Below are 24,755 nucleotides of genomic sequence, written 5' to 3' on the forward strand. Positions count from 1 at the left end.
GGCTTCCATGGACTGAGAGGAAAACAAATGAGTGGGTTCTTCGAGAGCTTGGAGTTCAGAAGACCTTGCGAGCCGATATCATTGCTAGAAAGTTATCATACTTTGGCCACATCACCAGACATCACTGCTGACGACATCAAGGTTATCACAGGCCTGAGCATCACATAGGCTACTAGGGTTGCCGCTGACCGCATTCGATGGCATATTCTCATACAAACCACACCTGCATACGTGTATGCAATGTGACCTTAGAGAGAGAAGCCTATAATTAGTGACAGTAAAAGTAAAGTCCCGGGAGTAAAGTAGAGAACGTATGTTCTCGAATGCAACATAGCTTGGCATAATAATGAGGGCTCACTGAACATTTCTGATGTTAATCGAAGGGCCATGTGGCTAAATTGTACACTCCCATTGCATCCTAAGTACAAACTAAATTGTACACCTCTTTAAATCGCTTGCTTATTGCGAGAGGGTGCTAGGATCAAGAAATACTCCTTTAAAAGGGCATTTCGTGATCCACAGCATCATCCCCCATTTTCTCCAAAAAGTTGAGATTTTTATACCACTGGACACCTCTGACTACATAATGTTTATGTAGAAAATATTTCTTGCAGATTAATTCGTTTAGCAAAATTATAGTGAAATTTGACTTACGTTCTGGTACACCAATGGAGCAGTGTAATACACATATTATCATGCATAACTCGCAAACGCAAAATCGGAAACAACTGATATTTTTGGAATAAGCTTTTTTCGTGGATATCTACTGAAAAATTTCATAAAAAGAGGATGCTAGGATCACGAAATACTCCTTTAAGTGATGTGCTAGAAATGTTACAAAAAAATTTCTGTATAAAATGTAACTTTTATTTCATAACTGATACCATGATTCAGACAAATTTAACGTAATAAGAATAAGAAATATATCTATAGATTGTCTCATGTACGCAAAACATTTGTATAATAGTAATTACATACTAATTGTATATTATATAATGCTTGTCTGCTTAATATAATTTAGAGCGTTTGCAATTATAATAAAATATGTCTTCTGGTGGTGACACTTGCCATTTTCAATTTAGTCAACTAAATAGAGGACACTTAAATAACATTTGAAATCTACACTCCCTGTGTGGGAGAAGATCATTTCTTCCATAGAGTATGCACATATTTCAACCTGAATAGCCCAATGTACATATATATAGACCACTTGACATCATTGTTTATCAACAAAGGCGAGGGACTAGTCTATCGATATGCTTGAACGAACCACTACACTGTTCAATGGCTTTCATGCACTAGATGAAATGTGGTGGGTGATTTAAAATGCATGTGCCCTGAGCAAACTACGAAGCGTACGCACACTGCAGGGCAAAGAACAATGGAAATTGCCATAATTCGCGCGCACACTGCCAGGCAATGACATCACATGTCAAGTGGTCTATATACTTGGTGCAGGCCCTATAGAATTCCTTTAACATGCAGCCAAAACGTAACTTAACTTACACAACGTTACCTTATTAAAATAATTACCCAAGTCATATTAACTAGTTTTGAGAAAAATTTAAAAAAACCCTATTTCTACCCATTTGTGAATTAGGCATTGTTACCGCAGGTATTTCTCATGATAAAGAGTTAATAGGCAAACATTTCAAATTGGTAAAATATGACTCTATAGGCAATTATTTGAATAAGGCAACACATTTTAATATTTTTACAGTAAATTTGGTATCAAGGAACAATTTTTTTTTAAACTTTGAGATCTGTCACCAAGAATGAGCAGATAATACATAAAATAATGACCTATATATGCATGTCATTTGTTTTGCCCTGTTATAAATTGCACCTGCCCCAATATGCCTTTTATTTGCTTTTCCTAATAATTACTTTACTTGTTCACTACACAAAAGCACAGATGAGGTGAGATAAACAAAGAAACATACTAAAAACACTATCCTATATGAGTTTTGTACACATTATACATAGAGCTGCCAACATGTGGTTATTTGTACCAAACAAGCTATAGAAACATACAAATAAAACCGATAAATTTTCTGTTGGATTAAGCCACCTCAATTAAATCCCGAGTCTCAAAGCTTGTGAGAAATCAAAAACCTAATGCGGAATGTGTTTTTTGTTTGTTTGTTTGTTTTTTCTGTTCAGTACAGGCTTTTGTACAAGCACTTTGTGCATAAAGTACCCAATGCCTGTTGCAAATGTTGGAATAGTAGACAAATAACATCACTGCTACAATGTACAAAATAATTCTTCTGTGTGTTGAAAATTTCAAAACTTGTTGAAAACTTGAAATCAAATAGGAATTTTGAGTTTTATTTTCGTTTAAAAAAAAAAAAAAAAAAAAAATGATTTTCTTGCTTTTCAAAGAGGATTTTCCTTACATGTACGGCAGCTTGAAGACTCAGAATTTAATTAAGGTGGCCTTACTGGAATTTGCACTGGGTTAAGCCAGAGGGTTATCAGTCCTATCCCATAAATTTCTCCTAACGGTTCACTGCTAGTCCACTACAAAAAAGCTGAACAGTGCATAACTAGGGTTGGTAGTGCCTGGGGCAAGAAACAAAATTGGCACCCCTACTCCTCACCCGAGAATATCTTAGACGTGGGGGTGTGGGAATGGCATCGGCCCCCTAATGGTAGCGCCCGGGGCACATTGCCTCCCCCCCTTGCCCCCCTAGTTACGCCACTGAAGCCGAAGTTTTCATGTCTAGTTTACACCATCAGGAGTTGAAGGTGATACCAGTGCTTTAACACGTTTGTATGGTACTGCTGGCGTGCTGGCAAACTGCCATTACACATGTGTGTATACGTTCTAAGTGATAAGGCAAAAAAAAAAGGTTTGTCTCAAAGCTCACGAGTTGTTTGAAAACAAATGCGAAATGCGATTTTTTTTTTTTTATTCCCGACTTTTTTCATGGTATTTGGAGAAAAAAATCTGATTTTCGCCGAATTTTTCTGGAAAAAGTAAAAAAAATTCTGCATTTCTTTTTTTCCAAATCTCACAATTTTACAAATGCGTGCCCGATCTTTGAGACAAACCTTTTTTTTTTGGCCTAAGGTTATAATACACACAATTCAAAACACTCTGACCAGCATAAAACCCACATTATGTCACCTTCAACTATATTCTTCCATTATAAAAATTTAAAATGAGTGTCGCTACATGTATGATACAGCTGTGATATCAACATAATTATATGTTCATCAATTTCAGTATTAATTCGCATTTGATATACATATTCGCTGTAGAAGTGATGTCATAATCAGATTAACTACGACAGCAATAGATGAATACAATTTTGACTATATCGCCCTGAACTACAAGCAGGTTGCACTCATCACCTGTGTATGTCTACAATCATACATTGAATACAAAACTGCTCTTTTCAAAGATACTAATTTTACAGCTGCGAGTAATCAGCATGATATGGTTCAATGCATAGGTACTGCATGAACGCTGTAGTGCAGGGCGATATAGTCAAAAATTGTATTCATCTATTGCTATGGTAGCCTTACGTCACTTCTACAGCGAATAGGCCTAAGTTTGTCTTACAAACAAGTTAAACAACCATAAAAAACAAAAATTCTGTAAAAAAAGGGTTGGTATTCTTTGGCACAATTTATTTTCCCTTCAAAATTAGTGTTTGTCAGGTTATAGGCAAACAAATAAGTTTTTTTTATGCTATTAAGCATTAATGTGCAAATTGCAAACGTGAATGCAATGCAATCTGCAACATAATGGGCTATCCAGTTGAAACCCATTCACCCCTATAGAAGACATGGCCTCTATTTCCATATACAGAGAGTGTGAATTTCAAGTGGAGTTACCTGAATGGAGCTATTTAAAATCTACACCCCTTGTGTGTGAGATTAAGGTCTGCACGTCTTACATAGGGGGTATATGGATTTCAACTAGAAAAGCCCATTTCAATTACAGAGTTTCTGGCATTTTAACATGTGGATAACAGTATATTCTCGTCAGCCCTCGAATTAACCCACGGCACCCATGGCATTTTGCTGTGGGTGCCCAACCCCACTGCCGTAATGCCCTCAAAATATGTCCTTTACCCAAGGCAGTCACTTGCCGTGCCCTCTAATGAAGTTGCCGTCGGTGCCCCAGCCTGGCCCTTCATTATAAAATCATCTATGTTTGTGTGTATGTTTTCTTCACTTTTGAGAAATTGCCATGGTGCCCTTCTCAAATTTTCAACAGTTGCCATGATGCCCTCTTGAAATATTACAAACTGCTGTGCTGCCTTGCCTTTTCAGTGAAAATCCAAGGCAATTATCAACTTGCCCTAAAAAAGTTGCCGTGCCCCTTCAGATCCTTAATTCGAGGGCTGATTCTCGTACAAGTGGACTAACATGGTTTACAAACCAACGAGAGCATTCAATGTTGTTGATAGCCATAATGTACACCAAGTACAAAACAGGGTTGCTCATTTTTTTATTTTGTTTTGTCCTTCATTTTACACTGTGCACAATTAATTGATTAATTATAATTCTATCATCTTTTAAAGTCTCACAAAAGGGAATTTAAGAAGTGTCTAATTATTATGACTTGCATTACATTTTGTATGTCAAATGCCTAGGGATCATGTTTCAGTAGCCCTGTTATCACTATAAAGATATTTCATATATATATATTTAATCTAACATTACATAATATATTAATCTAATACGTATACAAAACACAATTTCAGCACCTTAATGAGAAAACAAATTACAGGTGTACACATAAAATAGCATTACATTTTTAAGCGCCTCTAAGTCTTGCAAATTTGTAAACAATATTATGTGAGTAATAATTTGTTCACTTTGCATGGCTTCTATAAAATTCTTTTAATAATTTTTCAAATGTTTTGTAGTCCGACGAATAGGACCTGTTTTTTTTCTCAGTTACCAACTAGAGTACTCATCACTGCTCATGCAGGCTCTGATTGCTCAAGAAAGATTGACAACGAAAGTCCACTAACCGCCCCACCCGAATCGGGCGGCGCGGTCACTGGACTCTCACGATTTGTCTTTCTTGCGCCATATTAGATAGTGGTCATAGTCTGAGCTGAACATCGTCTGGTAAATAAGAAAATAAAAGGTCCTGCTCGTCGGACTAATGTTTTGTTATAGTTTGTCAAACAACTTCAATAAGGATAAAAAAGGTTCATGGCACTTGAACATTTTTAAACAAGCCTAGATGCAATAAACATAGATTTAATAAAGAGCTATAGGCAAAATATCTAATTCTCGATCATGAGAGCCAACTTGGGTACACACAGATATTTGCATCAAGCGTACTACGCAAAGACCACATGCTTCCGGAGCAAGCACAGCTTTTAAGAATTGACCAATCTTGGCCTTCGAATACGGTCGTTGCTATGGAAGGCCAGGGTTTGATCATGTAGGTTGCCCAATTGTGTCAGCGAAAAGTATGCTGACGCAACAGTACACAGAAGATGCATCCTCTCATGATTAAGAATTAGATATTTTGCCTATAGTTTAAATTATCTGCTTTACATTAGAACATAATCTGCTATAGGTTATATACAGGGTGCGAATATAAAACTTTTTCTCAGGTTTATTTATAGTCCATAGTCACAATTATTATAAAAAAAACTGCATTATCTTTGAAAATGTTTAATTTGCCAAAAAGAATAGTGAACTCAGCATCTTGCATTGGTGGAATATGACAAAATTAAGTTTGTCCACGAAATGGAAATCATGAGCATTTGCTAATTTCACAATTTTTCAGCAAACATTTTCAAAGACAATACAGTTTCAGAATATGTAAAACTTCTGACTATTGATTATGAATAAATGAGAACAAAAAGTTGAGTTTTGTTTTTATTGAAACCCTGTATTATGTTATGTATGTGTATTGTTTTCAAATATCAACATATAAAAACAATTCTTTTCATGATTGTTGGGGGGGGGGACAAGCTCAAGATGTCAAGGACTGCAAATTAAAATGCTTTATATGAATTTTGACAAAAAGAGTCTGGGTGGGTAAACCCATTTAGTTGGACCACCCTCCAGTTAAGTAACAACTTAAGAGATTCACAAGATCTTATCAATGAAATTGGTTTTGTTTATCCATCGACCCCCTCCTCCCTGCCAGAAAGGCAAGTCTGAAATGTTTTCAAATATGTATGTACCTTCTTCAGATGTTTATTTTTACAATCATAATCAAGACTTTGGTTTTATCCAAAACGTTTTTAGAGCCATATTACAACATTTGCTGAGGAGGACGCTCTCACTGATTTTTTAAAATTCATTTTTTACACGATTATATTGTACTTTATTAAACCAATATACCCTGCAGAAATCAAGACTCTAGGTGCTGTAGTTTTGTCAAAATCCGAGATTTTGAATAAAACAATGGAACCAGCGTTTTATTATTATGATGGAATTATTAGTTGAACGAATACACGATGTTTATAACACACAGAAAGTACACGGCGTGCGGGACGGTGATCTACACAACAAAGGGTCGTACCATAACATGACCGAAGGAGTGGTACATGTAGTCATGTACATATTGGTGACATATGTGCGCTGGTAGTAAATTCCAATTTTCTTTGCTTTGCCGTAGTTGTTCGGCTCAAAAATAAAAGGGGATATATATCTGACAGTAAAAACTAACATTTTATAGCAAAGAAATGCTAATCTATTTTGTATGAAAATGTTATAATGGCTTTAAATGTAGGGTTGTATAAAGATCATGAAATTATATGAAAAAACAGCTACAACATTTTCAAAATGTTCTTAAAATATTATTATAAAATGTTTCAATGGGCAAACATTTTTGCAAATTATTTTGTCAAAAATATATCTTAAATATCCTTATTTTAAAATATTTTGCATCAAATTATAAAAAAACAAACATTTGGAATGATAGTACAATGTTTTATACCCTTAATATAATCCAACAAATCCAACAATAAAATGTTTTCTGTAAAACATTTTGTGTTTGCTGTGAAGACCTACCTTAGATATGACAGCATCTGCACAAATCTAAACAAATATGCCTACTTATCATAAAAGTTATATTAAGTATTCAGATACATACACACAACATTTTTTTACAGAACATATAATTGAAAATTGTGAAATTTCATAATTTATAAAATATACAAATAAAATATCGTCTATCGGCTGAGACTATTTAGTTGTATTCAATACATTAATTGTTCACAGAAAAATACACATTTATAAAAGTAGTTTTGATTTTCCAATAATGCAATAAAACAAAATATTAAAAATGCATGCAGTTCAAGACATTAGATTTCAAAATGTGTATGATTATGATACAAAGAATTAATGTTTGTAAATAGTATTTAATGCCACATCCACATGCATGTGTACTGATTTATATTATATTAAACTTAAGGTTAGGCCCATGAAAGTCAATTCCGAGTTTATCGTCCCTTTTTTTTCCCAGGTTGGTGAGGTGACTTTTTCATTTTTCATTATTTCATCAGATTTCATTATTGACCTAAAGTGCGTGTTGATTTAAAGCCACACTCATACATGTTATTTATAAACATGTTTTTATATGGGTAGGGACTAGAAAAGTTAGAAAAGAGCCTGGTTTTGGTTCCAAGTTATAAATTTATATGTTTTACAAACAAAAATATATGTTTCCAATTTCTAAAACTGGTGAAAACACTGATACTTTGAAAATAATGAATTATTTTGGCATTTTTGAAAATTTGACCTTGGTGTTTTTGGTGTCCAAAAAGTGACGCGGGCGGGGGACGATAAACTCGGAATCGACTTTCACGCGCCTTAAGTAGAGGTACATGTATGTTACATAAATGTGCACATTCATATCAAAAGGATGCACTTGTTGACTGATACATACATCTATAATGTCTCTTTTTACATCTAGAAATAAATACCAGACTCATTTGAAGTGGAGAACTGAGGTCACTTCAAATCATATCATCCCCAGGTCACATGGTTTAGGAATGTTCTCTGTATTCCTACAACATGTGACTTTGGGGATGATTTAAAGTAACTTCCAATTGAGATGAGTATGGTATTTATTCTTACATGTAGAGCTACACAAGTATAAAAAGGTGTATGTGTACCAGCCAAGAGGTGCATCGTTTGGATATATGGACATGTAGGCCTACACAAAGTATGGATGTGGTTATCATAATACACTGTTCACTAGGATATTTTGCCACATGGCAATATGACAGCCTTTTTAATTCTTTATTACATCAAGGCCCAGGGTCACATGATGATACACAGCTTGATTTATAATGTAAGAGTAGCCAATATTTCATGACTTGATTCAATCTTCCGCATTCATGCACTACAGTGGCAAAGTTCACTGATACTTGATAGGAGACAATAATGTAACCTGTCACATCAAAATGACAGAAAATGGGCATTCTTACACTAGCAGACCTGCCAACCTACCAAAGTCAGAAAGAGGGACATTGAGGTCTAAACCTTGTACAAACCAGGTACTGACAAATTCAAAGACTTGAGGTGTGTAATACTTTCAGAATTCAGATATATGCTTTTGCAGGTCTGAATTTATCACAATAGACTAAAGAGAATGATATATATATAGCAAAATTCAAAAGTGAAATTTGAATCATTTTCTGCTGTTCTTGCATTTAAATTTGCCATCACTGAAATTGTCAAAAAACAGGATCCTCCCTCTTTTTCACTTTGGTAAACCCCAAATGAGGGACAGTCCCTCAAAATGAGGGACAGTTGGCAGGTCTGCACTAGCCCCTCGGTTTTTCAATTTTGAAATTGAGGAAATGTATGCCATGTGCACATGTAGGAAAGAATAAATTGGTTACCACAAAAAAAAAATCCATGGCCAAAAGATCCGGATGACCATGCATGTTTTGTGCCTGCGTCACAGGATATAAATTTTTGGCAAGCATCATTAAGACAGTCAGCTGCAAAATATAAATAAGAGGTAAAATTTTCAGATTCAAAGCTAAAATATAAATGTACAGAAAACTGTATGAATATGATTTTGTCAGCATAATGTAAGAAACTTGGTACGTGCAATTATGCTGGTTTCATACTACCCTGCCGCTTGCCGCTGAGCGGCGTGGCGCACGCGCATTGCAGACAAACGTACACAATAAAGGCTTGTCATTGGTTGAAACGCCTTGCCGCTTGCCGCAGCGGCAAGCGGCAAGAAAGTATGCTGGAGGCTTAAGTCCATCATTATAACAAAGCACTACCAACCCTCTTGTATTTAAAAAGCTTTGTTTTGTGATTGTTAGTTAATGCTGTGAAAATTGAGATTTAGCACATAAAAAAAAATCAAATTTCATTGAATAATTGAAAACCTTTCCTAAAATTAGGCAACAAATACCTCACTCAGCACATTTCTGAAGAGAGAACAATGCATGCTATTGGATCCAAAAATATGTTCCCCTAGCACTTTTCAAAATTGTTAATTTTACAAAACCTAAAAATGTAAAATGGTATATGTGTAATCTTATTTGTTTTACCAATTTATAGTGTCACACATCATTGCATTCAGTAACAAAGGGTCATAAAAATATAATTTAAAATTTAAGAAAATTTTAAAAGTTGATATAGCAGTCAAATCTTGAACAATATTCATGTGTTTGTTACGGAAAGTTGACTCCTATGGACTCAGCCATGTACAACTTTTTAAACGTCCTCTTTTGAACACAATGAACTATAGTGACCAAACGCAATAATGTGTGATGCTATAAAATGGTCCATATTTGTAAAGCAATATTACATTTTGTAAATTGTTCTTTCTACTTTTTTTTTAAAAGGGTTAGAGGAACTTATCTATAGATATTATAATTTGTCAGCTGAGTACAAGAAGGGCATAAGTGCTTTGCTATTACTATCAGACAGTGCTGATAGCCCACATCATACATGTATGACAAAAATTATTCACTAATATTACACACTTTTCCTTATTCTTTTTACCCTGACTTAAAACTGCATATTGTATGTGAAATAACTTCTTGGCAACAGAAAGGCGCATTCATCCAATCATTCCCTATACAACAGACAAAAATACAATTGTTACAATTACCGAATAGGGTGCAACTTGCTAGACTTGAGTCCAGTCCTCGTTTACGGAGTTTAGGGTTAGGGTTTAGGGTTGGGGTAGGGCAGTCTTGTAATAAGACTAGTAGAGTTGCACCCTATTCGGCAATCGCTCTATACATTTACTGATACATGTTAGCAAATTTGGTCAACCTTTGGATCGACCGTTGATCCTAATTAATCAGAATTAATGAATTAATGATTTATATTGGCCAATATCAATACAGGCAATGATTCATATTAATTAATTGATTTCTAAAAGATCAAAAGCATCAATGGTCGATCAAAAGATTGAACTAATTTGTTTCTATTGCCTTACTCATGCAGCTTTTCATGGCGTCTTAGACTGTCCATGCGACTGAACCCTTTGTTACAGGTGCCACATTCATACGGCTTCTCCTTAGTGTGAACCCTCTCATGTAACCTCTTGTGATATGCCGTAACAAAACTATGTTCGCAAAATGAGCACTTGTGCGGTTTCTGTCCTGTGTGCGTCCTCTCATGCCTCTTACGACTGTCAATCCTTGGGAAACTTTTCGTACAGAAACGACACTTGAATTTGACGACGCCATTCTCGTCTTCGATTTGGTCAGGCTTTTCGATGTTTGGAATATCTTCAATTAGACTAGAAGCATTGTGTGATTTGACAGGGTGGGCAACACCAGCTTTTGTTTCAAGGTCAGCTGGCATTTCAGGCATTGTTACGTCTTTCAGATGGGTTTTCTCATGGCGATTTCTCTTATCTGACGTATGGAAAGCTTTATCACAGAAGTTACACACAAACTCTTTGACTCCTGTGTGTGTAAGAAAGTGAGTTTTGAGATGACTCGTTGTAATGAATGCTTTCTCACATATTGTACACTTGTGGGGTTTATCTTGAGTATGAATCCTTTCATGTCTCTTTCTACTATCTTTCCTACTGAAGGTTTTCTCGCAATAAAGGCATGGGAAGAGTAACTTTTTACCATCTTCTGATACTATAGCCCTATCTTCATTGCCTTCTTTAGCAGGAGGAATGTATATGTAGTTGCTACCTTTTTGATCATTCTGTCCACTAACACCCGCATCTAAAGCATCTGCAATATCTACATCGTGAGTATGAGGTACCTTGACTGTATTAGCACCACTGTTCTCTCCAGCAGCTGTGTTAACAATGTCGTCCATTTCGCAAGCCAGACATTGATGTATCTTGGATTTGGCCAGATGTCCTTCTGAACTTTCTCCAGCAGGGCCATTGTTGAGATCAACAGTTTTGTCTTGGTTACAACTAGAGTTAATACCAGCTTCAATTTTAATGCTGTTTTCTGTTAGGTTGGAATCGGTTTTATCTTTTTGACTCTTTTCCTGTGATGAGTTGGTGGTCTTGTGAGTTGTATCCTCTTCATCAGATGACTTGTTGTTTACTTCTTTATAACCACGATTCCGCCTACATGTAAGAGAAAAGAAAAATATGAGAAATTAACAAATGGACCAATAGCCCCATAATCATCAGATTATAGTCTCACCCCATAACTTGGAAAAATGTCAGCAATTCTGAAAATATCAGCTTATAATCCTAAGCAACAATTCATTTTTTATCTAAATGAAAAACAATAACATTATACAAATATTAATTAATTATGCCTAAATTATTACATTGCCAGAGTATGATGAACTTTGATCGGCTTACATAAGGGGAAAAATAAGCCTCATAACACCGTGTACTGATATACATGTAGAATGCCATGCACACAGTTGGGCGCAATGCTTACACTAGTTGCGTGTTGCGTAATGCGTGACACTTATGTGAATTTACTCAAGTTGGGACTTTATTGACACATGCAGTAACAAAAGCCAAACAATTTCCGTCTTATAAGCCAAACAAATTTGAGCAAGAGTCATTAGTACCTAAGTTGACACCTCGAGTCATGTGCGCATGCGTCAACTTTGCAGTTTTGTTGTCCTGCAGTTTCTGGGACACTACTTGAGGCTGTTGTGCCAAATTTGATGTGGTGCCTTACCCAGTAAAATTGTTTACTTACATCAATGGTGTTATCTGGACAGTGCGAATAAATGGAGAGGTATCTAAGGTGTCATCAGAGCTGGGGCTCTCAGGACTATCAGGAATATCAGCTGGGTCTTGCATCATTGTTGAATACGCAGGTCCTTGGTGAAGAAATCTGAAAGAAAGAGAGACAGAAGCTTACATCAATGGTATTATTGGCACAATGTGAATATGGAGTGGTGTCACGATGTCATATAAAGGGATGGCTCTCAGGACTACATGTTGTACATGTCTAAAGGAAGATCTGGGTCTAGCATCATTGCTGAAGAGTAGAGAGGTCCTTGGTGGTGAAAAAATCTGAAAGAGAGGGAGAGAGAAATAAGTAAGCTTACATCAATAATGTTATTGGCACAATGTGAATCTGGCGTCATGAGACTCCAGCTAGGGCTCTCAGGACCAACAGAGCTCTTTATCTCACTCACTCATGCATCATTGTTGATGAGTTGGCTGGATTGGCACAGAACTTTTAAACACATGTACCTGGACGTGGGGAATCAACCTCTTTTGTATACCAGTCGTCATGCCAATGACAATTTCACTATTCGCCATCGAAGTGACGTAATAATCGGATTAACTACTATAGCAATTATTATAGATGAATACAATTTTTGAACAGATTGCCCTGAACTGTACAAGCAGGTTGCACTCATCATCTGTGTATGTCTGCAATCATAGATTGAATACAATACCGCTCATTACAGGTGTGAGTGATCAGCATATTTCTGACATCTATGGTTCAATACATAGGTACCGGTACCGGGTGAATTTTGTAGTGCAGGGCGATCTATTCAAAAATTGTATTCATCTATTGCTATGGTAGTTAATCCGATTATTACGTCTCCTTGATGGCGAATTTGGGGGATAATATCAGACAACCGGTACTTTTTTAAATGTTCACCCCATCCCACCACTTTGAACTATTAATTCTGCCCAGATATAAACAGGTGCTGCCACTGCCTCTTCCAGAGCAATGATTGGGCTACGTAAGTTGAAATACATACTCCCCTACCTATATCTCCCCCCATTGACCCCCCCTACCCATTTCTCACATCTGTCAAAGGGGACACCCTCGCAAAATCCCTATTGGTTTGTACAGGGCCTTTCAGTTCCATCCAATTTTCAATGAATTCTAAAGAGCTGTTCAGAAAATTTACAATTTAAAATGTAAGGCGAGAATGATCAATCAACTAAGGAGAGCTAAAAATCACTCTCCTATATCAGATTTAAGGAGACCAGTAGAGAGTGATTGCTCTTGCTCTCCTCAAAAGGCAGTCCCCGACTCCCTGTCACCATGGAAGAAAGAGATGAGAAGGAACCACAACGACTTCGATCGGCCAAGTTTTAATCCGCTCATCTATTGACGCATGAAAAGAAAAGCTATCAATGGTACTTACTTTCATGTATGATCCATTTACATGATCGATGCTTGGCAAAATCATTACTGGAAAAATTTATAACAAACCCATCCACGAACAAACAAACGCTACCCAGAAGTAAGATTATGGAATTTCACTGATGCTCTGAACATGTATAGTAGCTTTGTTTTGGGATCTACAGTCAAACTGTTTTCTTGATCGTGTTGTGTAGAAAATGTCCTATAAAACATCGAAAAGGTAATCAAAATCGGCCGTTTTTTGCTGAGTTTCATCTTTAGCAAATAAGGTAAGATTTTGGTGACTTTTTCGATGAAAAATAGATGTAAAATGTTCTTAAATAATGCACAATGTTCGGTTGAGTCGGTACATAAAACCTGTTTAATTTTTTTTTTCATGAGACGACGACCACCGAGATCTACCCCCTTTCCGTACACGACGCTCAACTCTGAGAAAAAAGTCATCAAAGTTCGGAAAAATTGGGCAAAATGGAAGAAAAAGATGTAGGCCATCAATGACCGATGATCACGTCACCAAAGAAAATCCTATAGGGTGCTTGCACGGAAGGTCATTAGTTCAAATCATCCTTCACACACGCTCCAGAAGACATGCAAATACATGGAATACAATACCAATCACCTATTTAACGCGGGTATTGATCAAAGTAAATCCTCATGAATAACAATGTCAACTAAATGTCGGTAAAGGGAGTGTACAAAGTGAATGCGTTCGTTGTGGTTCCTTCTTATCTCTTTCTTCCATGCTGTCACTTTGCACCGTTACATCCTACATGTACATTGTATGTAGTTATCAAGACAAAGCTGAATAAGGATTACACTACCAAGTACCAAGTATACCTTGGTGTACATTTGAAATGTAATTTCTGGTTTTTGTAGTACATGGACTTCATGTCTGCCTACTACACATGCTTTTGAGTGTTTGGTTTTAACCGGAATCATTATTAACCTGTCCTTTGTCTACCTCTATGATATTGTAAACAGACCAGGATGATCCTCGCCAAATAGGAAAGTAACAATTGCCATGAATAAATTTAAAAGCTGTGAAGTGGGACCATGTGCTTCTATTTTTGTACAGTTTAAAAATGCAAACAGCTGTTCAGATCAGACCCAAAACACGATCATGTCAGTAAATGGCCAATTCCATGCCAAAAGTGCCTTTTGTATACGTCCGTAACAAAATTTTGGAACATTATTGCTCAAAAAAGGAGCATTTATTTCAAATTTGCTAATGATGCCTCCATAGATTGATGTCAGACCTACTTCAAGATAGTAAAGAAAAAAATCTGAGGAAGCACCTTGACAGTTTTTTTTCATTATGAAAAACGTTACGGACGTTACATTTGAGATAAAATGTAACATCCGTAACACTAAATTAACAGTGTAGGACGATACAGGAGTATTAATTTCAAACTTGCTTTTCATGTTTACATAGAATGGAGTCAGGGCTTGCTCAATATAGTTAACAGAAAAAAATAAAACAGAACTGAATGGAGATTTAAGGATATGTACCATCTGTCAAAATGGCAGGCACTTTCGGCGTAACGTCCGTAGCGCTTGTTTCTAATTTCTGTAGCTAATTAACTAAGAAAGCCAAAACAAAATTGCTTCATGAACATTAGAGTGTGTACTAGTAGCATACAAAGAAATAGAGTGTTATCCTAACAGCAAACATGTGTGCTATTCACTTAAAAGTTGCAAGTTGCATGTATCTGTAACGTCCGTAACGGTGGAATTGGCCAAATTAATAATTTGTTCTGGCCTGTCTGATTTTGGAATGCATGGTATTTGCAATTTAGGCCTACATATAAATTTATATCTAGTGTGAATTGGTGAACTAAAGGGCTTTGCTATAATTATGAGCCCCGGGTAAAATTTGAAAACAGCTCGCCACAACGCGCTTGCCCGGCCCCAGGCCTGCCAAAAATTGCTTCTCCCCCTCTTGGGCTGCCAAAAAATCTTCCCCCCCCCCTTTTGCACATGCCCAATTTTTTGGATCCCAATTTTCAAGCCTTTTTTTGTATCTGTATCTGTCATGTCTGTAGAGTCTCATTTATCAGGTAATAACATTGATCACCAACCTAGACTTAACAAGAACAACTTAGATGGATGCTGTGAATTTTAGTTAACGTAGTCGTAGACTTTGGTGACTTGTATGTTGCGAGAGCATTTAAAAGGCATCCCATGAATGTGTGCCAAAAATAGATTTTCCCTCTAGGCTTGCCAAAAATTAATTGCCCCTGCTTTCTGACACGCCAACATTTTCTTGCCACCGCCCCCAGTACAGGGATCTATACGATGACTTTTATATTGGGTGGTATCAATCATCAAATTGAGAAAAAAACTATGACTTGACTTGTTGTACTACCCCACCCCCTAAATTTTACCCTCCCACCAGGGCTCATAATTATTGCACAGCCCATAATAGTCCCATTCACTGACAAATAAATTACAGACAGTAGTACAGACTGCAGTATGATCATTCTGTCATATATGTATTTTTGTGTGTTTTTTGGTAAACTTAAAAATGCATACATGCCGAATTCGGCACTTCTGTGCGAGTTCCCTGTATATTTCTGTAGACAATTGCAGGCAAATCTTAAGATCCTTTACAGAATGACACAGAAATACTACACTTACTCGAGTCACTCAGGTTTCGAAAAAACGAGCAAAAGAAGGAAATTTCACCTTTGTTGTTGTTGTTTACTTTGTCCTTACCTGCGGGGTAATCGGCAGCGATATCAGTTTTGCGAACTTTTACGCCAATTCCGCCCAAATGCGTGGGTCGTGTTGAGATACTACGCCCAATTTACATTTGGCTTCGCAGATTATTGTGGGTGTGGCGGGTGTGGGGGTGTTTTAATGTAATGACTGATTGACGGTGTGGGTGTATTTTTAGTTTATGCATAAAGAAATGTAGAAAATTATCAACGTAAAGAAAAGGCAAATAGGCAGGAGTGAATAGAAGGAAGGAGAACCTGGCCTGGGGAAAGAAAAGAGAAGGAAATATTAAAAAAATCCCTTTAAAGGACACGAAGCACACAGCGACAGATATTTATTTATTGAATTTTCTTTAAAGGGCAGGTCTATTGCAAAAACAACATCATATCATTGGCAAGGTAATATTATGAGGACAATGAAAATGACTCCTTTTTTGAGAAATAAGACGTTTAAAATTGATATTCCGCAAAAACCAACTTAAGCGGTGAGTTCCTTCGAACGAGACAGATTTGGCCCAGAAAAAAGGTGACGTCATGAAATGAGATGTGCCCGCTTTGAGAAAAGGGATAGTATAAACGCTCTCAATGGACAGAATGTATACTGTTGTTGTTCATAGAAAAAAACTGCAAATTAAGTATTACATATTTAATGGTTTTTAAACATAGGCCTATGGATAAAATCAGCCGCTTCTTTGTTTATATATTAGTAAATTGTGATATTACAATTCATACCGTATGTATATCCAATATCATGAGAAATATTAGGCCTAAAAAATAAATACATAATTTCAGCTTAGAATTTCATCTGAGACTAGCATATAAACCGTGTTAAGTCCACAAATATATCTATCTGATTTCCCTGTATATAGGCCTAATAGTTATTATAGTTTCAGTTGGATGAAATATTACAAAGCAAACGCATAGTAACAATACTGTGTGGGCTTTGTTCCCGAAATGAGAACAATGGTCTGCATATTGTTATGCAGCATAATTGTTATGGTAAATGATAGTACAACTCAAGTACTCACTTGCTAATGTCAAACTTGTCAAAGTGATTGTGATTGTATGATGAGAGCATTACTGAGTGTCCGCGTCATTTACCTATACGTCATAATTAAGCCAAACAGGGGGGGAGGGGGGTTGGCACGTATACGCTTCAAACGGGGGAAGAACACGAACGAGGCTGAAGTGTCAACTTGTAATGTAATAATTAGGCTATTCTCTTCAAATAGAGATATTGTTTTTGCAATAGACTTGCCCTTTAAGTCTTTACACGTGTATCTAGTACTGAGTCTCCAAGAAATGTACCATGTAACTGAATCAACATGTAGGTTATACTTGTAAGGGAGTGTTCAGAATTACCGGTGGAATTTTTTTTCATGCCATTTTGTAGGCCTACACTCTAAATTAGAAAGACTTTGAATTTAAATCTTAGTTGAGACTTTAAGATTTATTTTACGCGGGGTTTGATTTAAATTTTCTTTGGGATCGGGAAAAAGAAAATCTATTTTTAAATCTTTCGAAAGACTTAAACATTAAACCAATCACAACGCGATGGTGCGTGCACGTGATCAAATCGAAACGTTTTCCTGAACTGCTCCGCCGCCATCTTTCTTTTGCGAGTTTCATGTGGTGGCGAGCGAATGAATGAAGTGATATGGACGAGTTTGTTTTGCAGAATGGCATCCCAGATGCTGTAATTGCCAATGTCAGTGACTATAACTTCCATGAAAAAGCTTACATTGTTGTGCACGAAGGGCCAATGTGAACATTATCTTCAATCGCCGAGGTAGTAGTCTGTGCTTCTGCTGTATAAGCTTACCTATACATATAATATAATTTATAAATGGGTAAGCTTATTTCCATTAAGGATCACACTCGGCCACTGCAATGACACTAGAATTATCACTGGCACTGCAGACTATTGCTTGAACTTTATGAAAGAAGTAATCATGACTTGGTATTACTGCCGTGAATAGACGTAGGCCTATTGCTTGATAAGAAGTCACACAGACTTGTATTTAATATCGATATTTAAATCCCCATAAAGATTTATATTATTTTGAAATAAATCCCAGATATGCTTAAAAGTAAATCTTAAAGGACTTGAATATTAAATCCAATGGACTTGCATTTTTAAATCCCTGCGGGGCTGAAATTTATAAAACTTTGTAAAGACTTGTAAATCCTATATTGATTGGTCCCTAACTACAGTCTCTGAAAGTTTTGAAAGTAAGTCTTTTGGATTTGAATTGAAATCCCTGTAATTTAGAGTGTATAGCACCCCTCTTCCGTGAACCCAATTTTTTTACCCCCCTGTATTGATTTACATGGTGAATATTAAAGGAGTATTTTGTGATCCTAGCATCCTCTTTTTATGACATTTTTCAGTACGTATCCACGAGCAAAGCTTATTTTCAAAATTTATTTTTAATCGACAATTCTTATACTGATTAGCTCCGGCGTGCATCATAAAATTAAGCGAGTCCATACAGGTTTTATCGGACCCTTTGGTCACTTTCAACTTGTGATTTAAGGAGTCCAAAATGGCCAAAATAAAAAAATAAGGAGTCCCTGGACGCGCAGGCTCCTTAAATGCGACCCCTGCGTATGACGCTGCAACAAACTTTGAAATGAAACTTTTACATTTCTCTACCTGTTTTTTTTTTGTGTCAGCTCCTGCAGAACTGACACCTTCTCCTACAGGTTTGACGATCACGTGACAATTCGAATCATCATATCGAAAGTTCACGTGATCTGTAAAAATATCGATATCAATATTATTTGCACACGTAACGGACCACAGCAGTCACCAACTTTCTGTCAATCAAGAAGTTAATATAAATATTCATGAAGGTCTACCATATTGGTATGCAGTAAACAATGAGTAACTGCCCATGTTTATCAATATTCAGTAATAAATATTGGCGCCTATTTTTATTGGCCCGGTTTTCTACACACGTGTGATGTATGCAAATGACCCACTGACGTCACGTATCCACAAAGATCTTTTAGTAAAGCTAGATGAGAATAAGTATATGTGACGTGTCATGTCAAAAGGAGACACTTTTGGGCAGGATCGTAAATGGAGAAATAGCCAAAAATCTGCCGGTGGGTGATTTTTTCACAATTTGGGTTTGTTGCGAATTTGTGATGTTATTAATGTTAAAAATATTGTCTGATAGTTTCAGACCGGAATATAACTGGCATCTTGTATTTTTTGAGACATTTTTCAAGTTAATTCCTACTCTCAACATTGTCAATCATAATATTGTTAAAGGCCGATATCTCAATTTCCAATTTTATAATACCATAACTTCCGAACTCAATATCTTCGCTTAGGAATGTTCGATTTCATTGAGGAAAACGGCGTTGTGGAGCAAAATATCTCTATATTTAAGATATGTAAAAACCTCAAAATTCATAACCTGCCCAAAAGTGTCTCCTTTTGACATGACACGTCACATATGTGTTCACGTAACCTCCTTCAACTCATTTGCATAATTTTGGAGGTAGCGGATCGTATTCTGATTCGTTGAACTCTAAATTAGCATACTTTTGGAGGTTTCCATATTTGGGCTTACCTAATTAATTATTAATGACCCGGACGTTGTTTACATCATGACGTATGATTAGAGCTTGTCACTCGTCCGATTCGAAACACGAAAAGCATTAATTGCACTTTTCTTTCCATTAATTTCATATCATGAAATACCATATAGCGGAGGTGTTAGTTTTTTATATAAGGAAAATATTCAAACCGATGACCCCATGTTGATAATGGCTAGATATGCTGTATTAGTTCTGGAAAGGGTCCGGCGACGGGTCCGCCATCCGGGTCCGCCATTTTTTGCCTTCAGATTTTGAGATAATTTAGTAGACTTGCTTACCAGTCGTTTTCGTTATCCTAACTACAGATTGCATAATTGGAAAGTGAACTTCGACGTACGTGATGCGAAAAAGTCTTGCCGTACCTTTTTTGATTCATTTTTCAGCCGGGACGGTTACGTTTGCGGCCACGCAGCGGTATAGGGATGACCAGTTCTTGTGTATATAGAATTCTGTGCGTATCCATGATGCTGCCTCTGATTGCCAAAATGGCAACGCGATGTTTTGTTTGCGCGAGCCATGACGGTGTACAAAAAGTGACAGTTTGGACCGAAGACCATGAAGACCGTAAGTTGATATAAATTTTGACATATTTCAAGAGTTTAGTAAATGTATCCTTCGTATTTTCAATAATTCTTACTTATCTAATCTAAAAAGCTTACAAACAGGACGCAGAACACTAGCGTGTCCAGGGGGGGGGCTTTGGGGGCTTCAGCCCCCCGCACGCACGGACCCCGAAAAAAAGAAGAGGACAAAGAAAGGAAGAAGAAAAAAAAAGAAAGAAAGGAAGAAAGAAAAGGAAAGAAAGGAAGAAGTAAAGGAAAAGGAAACAAAGAAAGCCAATGATATCCAACGTTATTTGAGCCCACCCCCTTCCCCGCTTAATGGATTTAGAGCACCCAGTATTCCGCCATATTACAGGCCTATGCATATGATAGGGGCCCTACGTCAGAATAGACGTAGGTAGCCTAATCCAGGGGAATGGAGGAGATATGCCCCCAACATTTTAAGTGGGGTGGCGGGGTGCTGGAGTATCCTTTTGCCCTGCACCTCCCCAAAAAAAATCACATATAGGGGGCCTACCCTTTTTTCCTTGATAATTTGGTGAATTTAGACTAAAAGAGGGCCTGAAATTATGCATTTTTAGTTCACCAAATACAAAATTTTCTTACGTAAGGGGCCCTCGCCAGGGGCCAGCCCCGTGGACCGCCGCAAACGCTTCCTAAACCCACGATCCAAAAACAATAATAATAGGCCCCCTACCAAAATAGTCCACCAAATGGTTTCAATTGGTCCTTTATTTTGCAAAAGTTTCTCACTTCTGAGGGGGGCACATCCCCCCTCAGACACCCCCCTGTGCGCGACGCAATATACTTAGTGGCGCAAACGATGTAGATTCAGCCCCCCGCAGTAACAAATCCTGCACACGCCCATGCAGAACCTGACGTAAATGTTTGCCTGTATCATGCATGCATGCATGTGTATCAGCCACACTGACCTGGTAAACAGCAGTCACACTACGCTATGCAATGTATGGTATACACATGATACCCGGGGGGGGTCACTCCCATTGTGGCCTGTACACCATCCGCGATAATCAACTTTTGAAAAGCACCCTAAACAAGGATTTAACCCTTGGCTAAAACAATACCCTAAACAGGGATTTTATTCCTTGCATCAAATTTCATACCCTAAATTTCATTTCCGCGTATTAGCAATTGCAATTTTGCTACCCTTTTCCCCAATATTTCATGTTTTTGACACCCTAAACGCGTTACGCGCGTATCGTGCTTACCCACGAAAAACTACCCTTTTTACGCGTTTTCATTATCGCGGATGGTGTACAGGCCAGAATGGGAGTGACCCCTCCGGGCATGATACCGATACTCGACAGTTTTTGACTTTTTGAGAGTAATATATTGGACAATTTCTGATATTTTCTGAGCATTAAATTTCGTATATGGTTTTTAAAAAAAAGTGAATTTGTCCCGTAAAGTACATGGGAAATGTGACCGTACACTTAGAAAATATTATTGAAAATATTTACCACACATGATGCAGTCATGTCTACAGTAGAATTTGCAGGACTTAAACCCCATTAAAAGCTATTAAACCAAGATAACACTCATTGAAGCAGCTCAACTGATTAAATCAGATCTTCTCTGGTTGTGCACAAGTGTCTGTTTTACATGTGCGACATCGCAATAAAGCTGGTATTATAGCTTCAGTTGGGTAACCGATTATAAAGGAAACGAAAGGAAACAATGGTATGTGTACCTTTGTTCACGAAATGAGACAATGTCCTGCTTTTTGTTAACCAGCATTCTTCAAAATGAGCAACATAATGATTGTTGACTTAACACTGACTGAGCGAGATGGGCTCAAATGAGGTTTTCTTGCGGGGTCATATAGATGTGTGGCGTGTGACCATTAAAAAGGACGCAGGGCAGTGTCTGTTTTTGTGAGCCGTCTAAAAATGCAGTTGCGCGAAGTCAATTAGAATCACAGTTTCACCACCCTCTTTAATTGACAGGACGCCTTGCAGAATTGTTTGGTGATCGTGTGATTACTTTGAAGCACCAAGTGGAATGGCCTACGATCTCCTGATTTTACAGCTCTGGATTTCTTCTTGTGGGGCTAACTGAAATCAAAGATTTTCACATGCCCTCCTGTAGACCTTGATGAACTCCAGGACACATAATTGCACAAGTTGACATCCTCAGGTAGGACGTCTCTCATAAGACGTGGTGTGAATGTCATCTTCAGGAGAGATGAAATCTACGTTCAGAGGATTGGTGGGCAATGGTGGACATGCCCTGGTGGCCATGTGAAAGACTAAGACTGTCAATTACTGTGAAGAAAGTTGTTAATCATGTGATTTTCAGGTTGCTTTGATTTTTGTCTTCGCACAACTGCATTTTTACTCGGCTCCCAAAAATAGCCACCGAGTCCTTAGTAATAGGTCACAAGCCAGTGATTTTACAGTTAAGGGAGGGCAGGATGTAGACTTCTCCGTAGTCCACTTGCCAATTGTGCACTACTCTGGCTATTACATTTAAGCTTAAAACTCTGATTTAATTAATGAGTGCACAATTGATAGATTTTCACAACTGATCTTTTCAGTCACCGTACGCCCTCTGTTTGTTAGCTTCCCATGGGTTTTTCGGATAATAAACTGGCAGATTCTAAAATTAGAATTGTTCAGTACTGAAGTGTCATTATTATGCCATTATGATATGTTGCATTCAATGATATAAGCCTACGTAGGGCCTATACTTTACTTTTACTGTCACAGATATAATTATATAGCCTAAACTTTTTCATAACCATTTTATACTAGTATTTTGATGTAGGCCTACTAAATATCAGTATAATTTCGAGTTCAACTGAATGCGTTCATCATGATTAATAACATTTTATTTATCAAAAATCGACTATGGCATAGTCTAGGCAGGATGTTGATTCAGCTAGCTGTCATGGCTGTCAACTATATCAGTTTGGCCAAATACCTCATAGTTTTTAATCTAGTGGCATTTTTCAAACTGTATACTTTATTTTGATACACCGTGTACATTGAATTCTTCTTTTTTTTAAAGCATGCATTTTGCTGTCACATTATACGTTTTTGTAGAATAATCATTAAATGCAGATTTTGGTATCAGATCTATGATATCTCATATTTTTCTCATTAACATACTGAAATTATCGGTATATTTCTGACAAAATCATTAATAACAGTTTTTTGATGATATCTTCGGAAATACACCGATTTGGGACTTCTAATCTCAATGTTAATGACAAAATAGGATCTTTCATTTGATATCACTCAGTATTTTGTGAAGAAATGAGAAAAAGAAATTGGACAAAGTGGTATGCAAAATGAAGGGGCAAATCTTCTCGTTCAATTGGTGGCATCAGTATCAATGAAGCGTACATGCTTCTAATGATATAAGCCAAAAGGTGGTACATCACTGATGTTTTAAATTCACTTCATTTTGGAAAGCTTACTATCAACGGATTTCGTTAACATTTTGGATATGTGTTGCTAACACATTAGGGAAATAATGTTGATATGTAAAATGGGAATAAGTGGTCCCTGATTTCTTTTATGACTTCATGAACTTGGTGCTCCACAACTATCAAAAAACGAACCGGTTAAAATGCTTCTATTTTCAATGTTGAGCTATATTTTGTATTTTGAACTTGCGACACTATTTCACTGAAACTTAATTAAGCCATAGGTAACAGGTTACCACAACCACACTACAGCAATGTTGAAAAAAGATTGTATTTTTTGTCACCTATATACCACCATATTAGGTAGTTTTCCGTAAGCTTCATTTTTGTGATTTTGGTAACTATTTTATATTTATTTGCCCAATCCATCTCAACTAGGCAATCTAAATTGTACTCACCATTTACATCCCAAGGTATTTTAGTATATCCACCTCACACATTTCCATTATATATCCAGTAACAGACAAAATATCAAAATCGATGCCTCATTATGACATGTATGATATCACAGACTATCACATGTATTCAAAATTGATGCCTGAATTTGACCTGAACCAATTGACCTATAACCTGACCTTTGATGACCTTATAGTCTTTTTTAATCTCTTTTCCTAACAACACATTATAGAAGATAAATACATGGTGTAGTATTAAATTGTCTATGTGGAAGAGATTAGGCCTATTTAATTTATTCAGTGTTATAATCAGTGAGTACATTTCTATAGATGGTATAACAAAGGATTTAATGTATTCTATTCATGTACCCTACTTGAACATGTTGAAAAGAATAAATTATGGTTTGTTATGAAACACGCATCTGAGTTACTAGGATACATGTAAACAAAAAATATATAGGGCTAAAATGACTTACTATACAATGGTTTAA

General features: G+C 36.8%; 1 protein-coding gene across 1 annotated transcript; it reads right to left on the bottom strand.

Moving 5' to 3' along the window:
- Nucleotides 1–6,952: 6,952 nt before the first annotated feature.
- LOC140157264 (uncharacterized) lies at nt 6,953–16,232 on the bottom strand. Its single transcript, XM_072180393.1, has 3 exons — nt 16,212–16,232; nt 12,111–12,248; nt 6,953–11,515 (listed from the first exon to the last, which is right to left on the bottom strand). Exons 2-3 carry the CDS (start codon nt 12,215–12,217, stop codon nt 10,405–10,407), a joined length of 1,218 nt encoding a protein of 405 aa, XP_072036494.1. The 5' UTR covers nt 12,218–12,248; nt 16,212–16,232; the 3' UTR covers nt 6,953–10,404.
- Nucleotides 16,233–24,755: the final 8,523 nt, after the last annotated feature.

The sequence above is a fragment of the Amphiura filiformis genome, chromosome 7 (assembly GCF_039555335.1).
Source record: "Amphiura filiformis chromosome 7, Afil_fr2py, whole genome shotgun sequence".
Classification (NCBI taxonomy): domain Eukaryota; kingdom Metazoa; phylum Echinodermata; class Ophiuroidea; order Amphilepidida; family Amphiuridae; genus Amphiura; species Amphiura filiformis.

Coding starts and splice junctions, on each gene's coding strand:
- LOC140157264 (XM_072180393.1), bottom strand. CDS start 12,217: ATGATGCAAGACCCAGCTGATATTCCTGATAGTCCTGAGAGCCCCAGC. Junction 11,516..12,110: donor GTCCAGATAACACCATTGAT/GTAAGTAAACAA, acceptor TCTTACATGTAG/GCGGAATCGTGGTTATAAAG.